The sequence below is a fragment of the Pomacea canaliculata genome, linkage group LG2, assembly GCF_003073045.1.
Source record: "Pomacea canaliculata isolate SZHN2017 linkage group LG2, ASM307304v1, whole genome shotgun sequence".
Lineage (NCBI taxonomy): Eukaryota > Metazoa > Mollusca > Gastropoda > Architaenioglossa > Ampullariidae > Pomacea > Pomacea canaliculata.
In genome coordinates, this window is record NC_037591.1 from 26957695 (window position 1) to 26970160 (window position 12466).

The 12466-nt window shown below is 43.6% G+C and overlaps 2 protein-coding genes across 2 annotated transcripts; both read left to right on the forward strand.

The window, feature by feature from the left end:
• Window positions 1–563: 563 nt before the first annotated feature.
• On the forward strand, window positions 564–7101 carry LOC112557465. The gene is made up of 6 exons (XM_025227343.1): window positions 564–672; window positions 2321–3074; window positions 4031–4487; window positions 5606–5779; window positions 6126–6697; window positions 6954–7101. Exons 2-6 carry the CDS (start codon window positions 2391–2393, stop codon window positions 7074–7076), a joined length of 2010 nt encoding a protein of 669 aa, XP_025083128.1. The 5' UTR covers window positions 564–672; window positions 2321–2390; the 3' UTR covers window positions 7077–7101.
• Window positions 7102–7130: 29 nt separating this feature from the next.
• On the forward strand, window positions 7131–12299 carry LOC112557467. Its single transcript, XM_025227344.1, has 5 exons — window positions 7131–7615; window positions 7874–8085; window positions 8757–9227; window positions 9975–10330; window positions 10850–12299. The coding sequence occupies exons 1-5, from the start codon at window positions 7166–7168 to the stop codon at window positions 11236–11238; spliced, it is 1878 nt and encodes a 625-aa protein (XP_025083129.1). The 5' UTR covers window positions 7131–7165; the 3' UTR covers window positions 11239–12299.
• Window positions 12300–12466: the final 167 nt, after the last annotated feature.

Here is a 12466-nt window from a genome sequence, read left to right on the forward strand (position 1 = left end):
CCTAGTTATGTTCGTGGAAATTTCATCCAGATTTGAACGAACGTGTCTGGCACTGAGCTTTACTAAATCTTTACAAAAATGCTCCCCACTAGTCCTGTAAGAAAGTTTATAGTGGAGGGATTTTCACTTAGGAAACGTTACCTCAGCAGAACTGTTTATTGTTAAAGGTGTTTAGTGTTTCCTTACTACACTAAAGGGAATGAATGGATAGATGTCACTTACGAAGCTGGATTGTGTGTGTGTGTGCAAGTACTTGTATGCAGTGTGTCTGTAGTGTGTGTCTCTATGCTTCCCTCTGTAGTGTGTGCGCGCGCGCGCACGCGTGCCTGCCTAGTCTCAAGCCTCTGTTTACCCAATGTCCCAAGTATAAACTACAAAGTCACCAAACCTAAAAATGTCACCGCAAATATTGAAAACATCCACCTTCTTAGCTTGATGGCCACAACAACACTTCTGTAGCGACAAATTCAAACCGATGCGACTTCCGGCGTGCACAGCGAGATACGCGGTGCGCATACACTGAGTGACGTCACAACAGTGTGTCACAAGTGTGAGCATGTAACCGCGAACAGTACACTAACCTATATCCGGACAACGGCTCCTCACGTCACTTGCCGCTGCCGCCTCGGGTAAACGTGTTTCTCCATTCGTCAACGTTCAGCCTTGCCAGCGGTAAGTACACACAGCATTCATTCAAGTATTCCTCTAGCGGTCTGCTGTTCAGAGTGACAGAATGACAGAGATATTAAACGTATGAACAGTCTATTACTTTATTGCTAAATCTTCATTACTTTTCTTTTTGTTGAACTGACTCAGGATGGAGGCGATTGCTAGAAATGTGTTCGTGTACTCGCATGCTTGTAAAGCATGTACACTTTGTGATCTCTGAACATTTGTTGTTATCAGTGAGACTGTAAGAGAGTTTTTTAATGAACAAAATCCTCTCTAAAAGAAGTTAGGAGGGATGTGGAAGCTGTTTTCTGAAAGCAAAATGGCGAGTAGGGAGCAACTACTTTCTTCGTAAGCTGCGAACAGTTGGAAGAAAACGAGTATAGAGATCAGTAATTAAAACGGATGATATTACTTGCACACTGGTGTTTACCTCCCTTGGATTCCTGACTCGAAGATTTATGTTATCTACCCCACACAGCTTATTGGCTTTTATATCGAGGTACCTACCAAAGGTTTAGATCATGAGCCTGCCAAGTTCCTCTGCCCTAGCCAATCTACCAGAGGTCGTGACGTGAGGTATGGGAGAAAACACTCGAGGGCTGCTGTAACGTTTAGCGACTCAAATACGTCACTGCCATACGTTTCTTAATTACTCTAATGTTTTCTATATTAGTAATTACAGTTGTTGTCACCAGCGCGTTACACCGCTGTGGGATTCTCTCTCACAAGCACGCTCACACTCACACACGGTCAACAGACACTCACACACCCGAACTAGGGTGGGAACCATACCCTCTTCCCCGTTCTTTGACCTGCGTTGAGTCAGCAAGCGACACGCAGCAGCCATCATCTTCGGGTAGTCACATGGCAGTCATGTGACTAGGAGAAGCAACTCACCATACTGCGCCAAGAATTCCTAGTTGTTTGTGTCAACAAACGTGAAATATCTCAGTCACGTGTCATGGTCTGGTTTAATCTTCACCGACACAGATAACATTCCATGCCGACAGATAATTGAGTGTAGTGGGTCGGCATGGACTTTACCTTGTGTTAGCATCGTTAGGCAGCTACTATAGCAACTTGATTGGTCGGCACTTGGCAAGAGCTGGTAAGGTAGATAGGTAACGGCTTCCCAATGGAACATCGCCATTCAGATACAAGCTGCAACATTTCTTTTCTTCTTCTTTTTGTTGTGGCCACTCCCCACAATGCTCATGAATGCTCATGAAACTCTGATAAATGAATCTTTGTATACACACACATTTACATTGCAAACATAGAATTTAAAAAGCAAACATAATAGCATAACGCAAACGTGTCTACCTGAATTCTATGCATCGTTATACGTGTACTACACATACAGTAAGTCATTAGTCACATTATTCAAACTATACCACCAATAAAGGCTGCAAGTAATAAGTCTGTTTAAAATATTTAAACGCAGATATTTCGAAATTAATTTTTAAAACTATACTTTGAAAAGTTCTCTTTAAAACCTAAATCATCATATAAGGGTCGGATGACAATAAAGTGCGAACCACTTCTTTTTTTAAGCATGCTTGTGTTATTCAAGACTTTGTAAATACTATTTTTCGCTATTAACATGTGGCTATTTTGCAGTCACTGAAAGAAAAACTTCTTGTTTCAGCTACGGAAGGTTGCAAGCGTATAACTCGTAAGAGACCTGAACAAGAAAAGCCATTGGTTTTAACGCCATCATGGCGGCGACTGAACATCCGCTGAGAGACTCTGCAGGGGACATAAGCTGCATCGCTTGTCCAAAAGTACCTGCCTCTCACTTGTGCACGCACTGTGGTCACATGTTCTGTCAGGCGTGCACGGATTGGCTGCGGCATATCAGCGTGGGAAAGGTCGACAACCTGCGCTCCATTTTGCGATCAGAAAGCGAGAGTGGTCCCCAAACGAGTCAACTGGATGTCTCAAAAGAGATTTCAGTCTCGAAAACTCTCCAAACCAAGCACAACTGCCATCTGGTGGCTGGCTGGGTGACGGACGTTACAAGAAAGCTGCAAGATGATGGCGCAGAGGCTCGCAGTCGAATCTTGCGAGCAGCGGACGTCCTCGAACAAGCGGTGGCAGCCTGGAGAGGAAGTCTCCTACAGGAAGTCGACGATCACGTGATCAGATCAACACGTCAGCTCGAAAGACTACAAACACAGTTGGAGAAACATCCACGTGACGTCTGCTCGGTATGCGTGGGTGAGTCAGTTACACGTGACGTCACCAACGTGTTTCCCAACGACGCATTGCGAGGATGCAGACGATCGGGGGAATCCCCTTCTGTAGATAAGTTTCTGGTTGCAAAAATGGACGAGACTGTCATGGAGAGAGTGAAGGAAGACATCAAGAACATTTGCTGTCTTGCCTTTTCAACCATCGACGTGAGTATCCGATAGAATCTTTAGCATAGCAGAAAATTGTGCATTCGCCTGATATGAATTTAAATAATAAAAAGTATTCCGCAGGGTGTATTAATAATGTTTTAGTTACTCAGTACGATCACTGAGTTCCTTGCAGTAAATTTCGTCGTCTAATTAAATCTGTGATGATGCGGGTTAATTTTTCTGGGTGTTTTTGGTGTCGACAGTTGATAGTATATGGTAATCGCACGAGAATAATTTCCCACATAAACTGGCACTTAATTAACAGTTACATAAAAATATTAAATAACAAATAACAGCAGCACCATCAAGAGTATTAAAATCAGTAAAAAGTTAGATATGAAGCGATAAGTGTTTAATAATGCAGAGCAAGATGAAGTCACAATCTAAAAGAAAAGTTAATGACACCTGGACATAAAAGACTAAAATTTAAAAGCATGAGGAACCATGTACCGTATACACACACTCACTTAAAGCATTTAGTCTGTTTAAGGAAGTTATGAACAGCTAAAAAAAAAATTAATTAATATTTTTTAGGGTTAGTCCAGGATGACCGACGAGTAGTAAATCAGTATCGAAATGAATACGAAAAGCCAGTTACATTTCATGAATAGTAACTTGACAGATGTTATTTTTAAATGAACATTATAATAAAACATGTAAAGGAGCTACCTTAACATAAGAAATTAGCTATTAAGTGTCTAAATAATCTAAATTTAAATTAGTCACTGCAGTATGAGGCCTCTAATGTAAACACTGGTCAGTACCAATACCAATATAATACTAAGCAGGAACTTATATGAAAGACATACGTTTAAACTCTGAAACTGATGTCATTGATTGAATGTATTGTGGTAGGCTGTTTCGTTCAGATATTGTCTTTTTAGATAAAATAATGACAAATGTCAAAAATAGTAAAGTTTGTTTGGGAATTATATTTATTTTCTTTTTTACAGGAAGCCTGGGAAACCTACTTGAAACATGCAGAGATGCCTGAAGACAAGGAGCTGAGCCGAGTGACTGGGTCGTCTGAGAGCGCCTGCTCCCAAAGTTCAAGTAGCAGCTGCAGTGTCGCCAGTCTCCTGTCTGTGGACGATGTGCAGGACGGAGTGGAGAAGGTCGCGCAGTGTGAAGGAAGCCTTAGAGCGTCCGATACACACGACAACTGCAGTGACTTGCTTCGCACTGGAAACGCTCCGGAGGGCCTCATTACACTAGACTACAGGGAAGATGACCAGGGGAGGCAGGGCGGGTGCTCAGATGTCTCTGAGGACTGTGACCCAGAAGACTCACGTGAGGTCGTGAGTGAAGAGGCTGACGTCACAGACCAAGGTGAAGGTCGTGTGTATGTAGGGACCGCGGGCAGCGTTCACATCGCACAGACTCTCATCGAGGTTGACATTCGTGCAAACGGTAAGTTAGTGCGTGAAAAATCCGGTTACAATGGCTACTAGAACGCCTCCCAGTGATGTAATTTTCTCAAGAACCCTATCGTTTTTGTGCTTGAAAACAGCAGGAGGTTTATTGGAAATTGTCAAATGCTGGCTTCTTGAATTTACTGCAAAATATAACAACATGGACAATAAATATCCGAGAAACTGCCCTAATCGATGGACGGCAGTTACGACTATGTTACTGCTAGCGGTTAGCAGAGAGATGTTGCAAAGACGGGTACAGAGATCTGCAGGCACCCTAGAAAACTAGGACTAGCGTGTACGAGGGTCTGTAAAATCTTTTCCTGTCATCGAAACCTTCACCCTCAGAGGCATAAAATTTCAAACTCCCCTCCTCCTGATCATTTGTTTATGATGCAGTGTTTTACAACTAATGTCCTGAACTACTCTTCTCTTAAATTCGCTGCGCGTCGGCTAAAGCTCCCCGACGCACTTACGTAGCTTCTGTAACCTGTGTAGTGTCTTAATTTGTAAATCTGTGCGTAAATGAACGAATACATAAGGGAGAAAACACAGGAGCCTTTAGGATACGTTCCAGTTTCGATTGCTTCCCTTTAAAGCATAAAAAAATCAACCAATCAGGTATGTTCTCATCTTTGAAAGACTTTAAAAAACGCGAAGGTTTGTTTACTTGAGCGCCATATTGATATTCATTGCTGGCTACGCAATTTGACGTGGATTTGTACTCAAACAACAGAAAATGAAAAGAAAACAGTAAGTAATATTTAAATTCTAATGTATATTCTAATAGAATATGATCTTGTTTGGTACTTTATGTTTGTATAAATTATGTAAAAATAATTTTCTTAATTTCTGACTTTAGGCCGATTCTGAATTCTCTGCCCCATACAGTTACTATCTTCGATGTGAGCTTACTGAAGAAATCAGAACCTATAATTCTTAAAATTAACACCAACGCAAATGTTTTTAAAATGCTCTTTTAAACGGTGTATCACATATAGTTGCTTTTTTGTAGGTTAACAGATATAATTTTTTTAAATCACCGGTGAAAATTTGCTTCGCGTTGCACTCAGTGCTCCGTAGTGGAGTAACCCGCTTTCTCTCCCTTTGTCTCAGAGCGCGACATGGCAAGAGTGGCGGCCCCTCAAGGTTGCGGCGTGGTGCAGCACGTTGATCGCATTGTGGTGGCGCAGCACAGCACGACACTCAACATCCATGTGGGCGACCGGCCGGACCTGGTGCAGCACGTCCTTATTGAGCAAATCACAGACCCCGCACTTGTTCACGCAGGTCACTCCGTCCCTCCATACTTTCTTGTTCAAATCCTACTAACCCTTCTGTCATCTTTGCATCCTCGCATCCGGTCCGCATTGCTATTATCAGTCCTTATAGCCTAACGGGATCGCTTGCAGGGACCGAATGTCTAGCTGCCTACAAGCTCGCTAAACATGGGTATTGCAAAGAGTTCCCACATCCCAGCCGGTCTGCCTATTTCTGCCTCTCTTCTGCATCTCTCTCTCTCTCGTTTTCTCTGTGTATGCACTTGTCCATATTAGCACTACCAGTGTATTTATCCTTACCTCTAACTTCATACGGGTTCTTTATTTATTTATTTTTTTTTTATTTTTATGACCAGTCGACAAAGTGCTTGTGGCGAGAATATCGTGGCGAACGGAAAGTGACAGGAAGTTATCTGCAGAACAACCGGGCTACACTTCTTCGGAAGCTGCTCAGACAGATGAAGAAAACCACACCTGTGACAGGGACGCAACAAAATTCGACGAAGCCTGGCACAAAGAGACCAGTCGCAGAGAAGGTCTCAGTCATCTTTGCCAGGACCAGACCAAGGAGATGGAGGTCAAAGTCACGAGATTTGTGGTCAAAGTTCAGGATGTTCACGACCAGCTTGTCGCTGGCGTGCTGCAGCAGCTGGAGGCAGGGAAGCTGGAGGACGTGGTGCGGCGACTGTACACTGACTTTAACGTGCGCCTGATGGCAGTGGACTGCGGCCTCGGCTTTCTCATGGACGTCCCGATGGCGCAGTGGAGACAGGCAAAAAGCCAGCATGTGGCATTCAAAAAGTCCTCAGCGATTTACTTCCCGGACAAAGGTCCCAGGAAGTGGACTGGAGCGATTTGGAAATTTTTGAACCTGATATGGAATGAACACTCTGTCGACCTTCAGCTGGGGAAGCCTCTATCTTTACAGGTACAACGGTTAATAGCCTGCGTTTCGTCTTTTTTAAATTCTTTATTCCTCTACCTTTTTCTGTATTTTACTCTTTCTTTTCTTTCCTTTTCTTTTCCTTTCCCTTTCTTTCTTTCTTTCTTTCTTTCTTTCTTATCAGTTTCATGCGTTACCATAGTAAAACTACGGTTTTATACACATTTATTGTTATGAAGAACGATATTTTGCGTAATGGAAAATATCACCTTCTGAGTTTCGACAGCACGATCTGTTTCAGCGGGAACGGGGGAGTCCATTTTCCCAGAACATGTCTCTCTGGCAAGATTTTATCAGCCTCCATTTTCCCGAACGACACTCTCAACCTACACCATTCCTGCCTCTAACGGCCAAAGCTCTCTGACCACGCAAGTCTCACATCCACAGGCCCAATCTCTCGATGACTTCAACACGGAATCTGCACATCAGCGTGCGCTCTTCTGTCTGAAGAAAATGGCGGAGGCCCAGACGGAGGTCATGGTGATTTTGGGCCAGCCTCGGCTTGGAGACCGCTCACTCCAAACTCCCTTCACTGCTGCGGATGCTCAGATGTTCCCTCGTAATTCCCCTCCTTCGACCTTGACCCAGTCGCTCGTGGGCTGGGGGAAAGGCGACTTCAGTTTGCTCCTCGTTACTAGGAACTATGGTCTGGTTGTTTGTCAAATGAAAATGATGGGTGTGAGTTATTTACGCTCCTTTAAACAGCCCGAGGAAAAGTTAGATGTGTTTATCAGAAAGGTCGCGAGGCAGGCGATGCAGCAGATCCTCCTGAGGGAGAGAAGCGTACGTTCGGTGGTGAATCAGTATGCTCCAGGACTAGCCGTTAGAAAAACGCTCGGACTGCCTTTCGTGACGTCACAGGAATTCGTCGGGGCAGTGAGTGGTGACCTGACCTTGCTGCAGGTGAGAGCTTCGTTTGTCTTGACCACTTTCACTTTGTGATTGGGTCATTTTTGAAATCCTTTTAAATCCGATTTATTGAATGTTAACCCAATACTTTCTTGTTTTAAGGCACATGCTTGGCCTTAAAAAAGCAAGAGAAATATTCTAAGAGAAAGAGAAGAAAAAGGTATTATCGATGATGATGATTGGTGGATGATGGATGGATGGATTGGTGATTGTTGTTGATGATAATGATGATGATGATGATTCTCTGTACAGGAATTAAGTTACTGTCTAGAAACAAATGCTTCCGCTGCAGACATCGCCGAAGTCTGTCTTTTTGCTGATCACTTTTCGTCATCTGACCAAAAACAAAGCGACGTAACCCGAGAAGCTTTGATTCGTCTGAAGGAGTGGTGGGTGCGACGAGTGGCTGGATCTGGACCGGACTCTCTCATGACCTCCGAACTCTATGACCTGCTCCTGGCGTGGTATGTCAATTAAACCAAACTGCACGCAATTAAACGATGACCATACTCCGCTTTATCCACTTATTTTGCTGCTAAGGTTCGTATACATATTTTACCGATGGCATAACATCTTTTTCAAAGCAAAGCTGCGACGGAATGAAATTGGATTTCTCGTTCATTTTTCTGTCCTCTCTCTTATTACTATCAGAATTGTTTTAAATTAACAAAAAGTCCTTGAACGTATGACATTGCTAAGGGCTGATAGCGTGTTGTTTTACAGATAATGGGAAGCTACTCATGGCGGAAACTAATATCAGATTCTGTAGTAGCCTCCCTTGCACTGTAGGCAGGCCTTTCGGGCAATGCGGATTGAGGTTTTGTGCATCACAATCAAACAGTGACGATGTTAATTGTTTACTAAATTTATTGTTACATTACAACTTTGTCTCGATTAGGTCATCTACCATGGTTAACATTTCTACATTTCCTTTCTGTGTGTGTGTTCGGTACCACCTCTCTCTCCCTTTGGGTACAGTGTTCATTAGCTTTATTCAGCACGGTAACTAACATAAATCTTTTATTCAAGTTGAATATAACAGAATTAATTTTTTTTCAAAAGTCCTTAAGCTTTCTGTTCGGGTTGAATATATGAGTTTCTTAGACAATGAACTACCACAAGCTGTCTGTTAAAGGTTCTGCGGGCATCTGATGTCGGTGGAACTGCCCTGCCTTTCTGAGCCTCGTCTATCGCTCTCAGTGCCGGAGGGAGCCTCAGACGACAGATGCGCGCACATCACTCTGTCCCGACAGCAGGTGAACCAGTTGCACGCGGCTCCACCCCGCCTGTTTGTCAGCGGTCCACCCGGCACGGGAAAGACAACCCTGCTGCTGCTAGCAGCCATGGACTGGCTCGACCGCCGCTGTGACGTCACAGTGGTCATCACGTGGCGTAAGGCCCGCCCCGCTAGTTACTTGCTGCACACCCTGCTGCAGCAGCACGTGCGTCGCAGGACTCTGGCTGGCAAGGATGTCGGAACCGTGAATCTGGAGGAGCTGAAGATGGAAAAGGACAAGAATCTAAAACGGTCATTAAAAAGACTGCGAAAAGCAGTATCGTCACGTAAGCAGCTCTTTCTCGTGGCAGACGAAGCGGGGCCCGACAGGTACGTCACGAGGTCACCAAGCAGTGACGTTTGCCTTTATGCGCACACTAGCATTTTACTAGCCTCTTCAGATACTCGGATTGCAAACTCCAGCCTCATATTAAAATGACTGAAACAAATCTTTCTACAAGCTTTTTTCTTTGCAAGAAACAATTGTAACAATTTGTATTAATTACATAAGAAAACAGTTAGATGCTGTTAAGCTAATCCTCACCAGATTGATCGATCAAAAAGAATTAAAATATGCGAATCGCCGCGAAACTAATCCCAGGGTAAGACTGTGAAGCGTGGCACTCGCACTGAGTATATTCCATCGGTGTATTCCATGACAGAAAACTGACCTGTGTGAAGCAGATTCCATTGTGCTTTGTTGCTGCGGTTTCCAACTTCCTAGTGACTTTTTGTAGGTCACGTCCACCATCTTATGAGCAGTCACAGATTCTCCAATGCAACCTCGATTGCGCGAACTCTTTCTTGATTGACGGGCTTTACATTTACTAAGAATGCGGAATAAGACCACCATTAACAATTCTTTCGCTTTATCTGCTAGTTCATGAAAACCCTATTAATTTTCTTCAGAATGTTGCTATTTCTGCCCTGCTTATTTAAAATTTTTTTTTTTTTTTGCTTCACATCACTAGAAAAATATCCAAGTTTCATCAGTCTAAGAAAGTAAGAGCACTATCACATCGCTTCTGACCATTTGCTAACAGAAAATCGCTAGCATCACTTTTATTCTGTGGGCAGGACGCTGATCTTTCAGACCCTGTGTCTCAACCTGTGTGCCCACATACCTGACCTACGCCTGTGGGCGGCATCCACCGATTACGGGCACGCACCTCTAGGTTGGCAGATGGAGTTTTTGAACATACCCGTCCGTAGTCCTCTCAAGGTGGTTGGAGAGGTTTCTCGAGATAAAGAGATTTTAACAGGTAAAGTCCACACCTACGATAGGAGAGGAATTCCCCGCCACCAACAGGGGCCCTCACACACCACGGTGTGGCACATAGGTGAAGGGCACTCGAAGAAGACACCTCACGACTGCGTCCAGTGTGGGCGAGAACTGGCCGCCTGTCTGCAAAGTCTTGGCGTAGGGGTCGTTGGTGAGTGTATGTGTGTGTGTAGGTTTGTTGGGTTCACGTTTTTATTTATGTATTCCATATGTCGGTGGGCATAAGTATATGTATTTAGAAGTGCCTCTGCTCACTGCTGTCGTGTTCTATAAATTTTTTAAATTCCCGAGCCTTAACTTAGTAATAAAGTATAACGAAGCGACAGATAATGAAATGGAGGCAACCCAGCTTAATCAGGTCATTCAAGGGAGATGATTCACACCATGTGATACAAGACGTACTATAAAAATTAACAAGATTTTCATGACCAACATTGTATGTGAGTTTCGGTGATATATATTTGCTAAGATATTTTGTAAGTTTTCTTAATTAACCTTTGTTTTGTTGAGTGCGATCAATATACACCAGTTACCGATCTAATCGATTAATGATTCTACTTAGTTTGAATGTTTCTGAACATTTAACATTTTCCATATGCGAAAAAGATACAATCTTTGTCTGCCTTCACCAACATGATTGTGTTGCGGATTTATATTTTTTTTAACACAGATCACAGCGTTGTTGCCTCGATGACCAGCTACGACAAAAGCAGTCATGCAACATCGAGCGGCCTCAGGTTCAAGGACGTCTTCATCTTGTTCACGACGACTTTGGTAACAACTGCGGTCTGCTGGCCGGCCTGCGAGAAGAGAAACGTTCCCGTCAGTACAATCAATGAAAGTGACGTCAGTGACGTAGAGGACGTAGCACGGGGCACTAGTGACGTAGTGCGTGCCGGTCACTGGGATGCCGTGCGCGGTCTGGAGAGGCGAGTGGTGGTCTACGTGAGTCGGCTGAACTTTTCTGAAGAAGGCGAACCATGGTTCAGCAGGCTCCGCGGTTTGTCGAGATGCACTGAGCATCTGTTGCGAGTCTACCAGCCATTCGACTCTACCTGAACTGTGTGCGAATCATCTCATTTCACAGCCGTACCTCCCTACCTGTACTGTGTGCTAATCAACTCATATTACAGTCACTGGGAGAAAGTGACTCGTTTTTACAGTCACCAAGACAAAAGTGAGACGTTTTAGCGACATTATTTTACCCGACCCACCTTGTCTCGCAGTAACTTTTTTATTTTAAAAAAAATCCATTCTTTAAATCTCGTGAGGAAACCTAACCTTTTTACCCTTAATTATCAGTATTGATGACTTCAATCTTTCACGAGCTATTGAATTCAAGCTAATAGAAATAATTTACTCTCACATGCAACACCAAGGGAATAAAGGCGAGCGAGGTTGGAAGGGGAAGCAATGCAAGAGATGTATTGACCTCTCTTTTGCCAGTTACTTCCCCTCGACGTGCCTCAGACCCTCGCACGCAGCCTCCTTCCCCTTCTCCTCCGGGTTTGTGACCCCTTTAACTGCTCTGCTGTGGTTTTCTTTGTGGTCAGAGCGAGTCCTGTTTGTGGCACGCGCGATGCTCTCTTCTCAGCTGGTATTTGACGAGTTGCCATGGAGACCGGCTTTAAAGTGTTGATCACATTTGTTTAGTGCTTGATGCATGCGTATAACATTCTAGTTATGGATGGTTGGATCAGTGCGTTTTCCGACTTTTACTTTCATCTGTTTTTGTCTTTCGTTCATGTCTTCTAAAGAACATAATCTGAACCCTCGTTCCTCTCTTCTTCATCGCCCACACATTGTTTGTTTGTTTTGCTAAGTGATGGAATACTGAGGTGTTTTGCTTTAGATTTTTGTACGTCACTTCGTCTTGGGACGCTAAAGCTTCATTTTATTTTGATTAGAAATGTATATTAAGTGTCTTAATTTTCCTGGTAGCGTCCTTGGCTACCATTACGATCAACTTATGTTGACTGGGTGGAATAAGATAAGGGCACTTAGTATACTTTCTTAACATCCGTGAAATTGTTCATTTTATTGTATTGAGTTTACACTCAAGAAATCATCGGTATTCATTATGTTAATGTCGTTGAAAACGTGATCATAACCTCCTCCTCATCATCAATCATTATATTTTTCTTCACCAGTAAATGGCTGGTATTTCTGAGCACAGTGTACTCTCTTGTGACTGCGTGTGATGTCGGGTTTCCATCGATCCATCTGACGTGACGTGATGTGATATGACACTTACACACGTTTTTGTAATCCAAACACTTGTGCACTT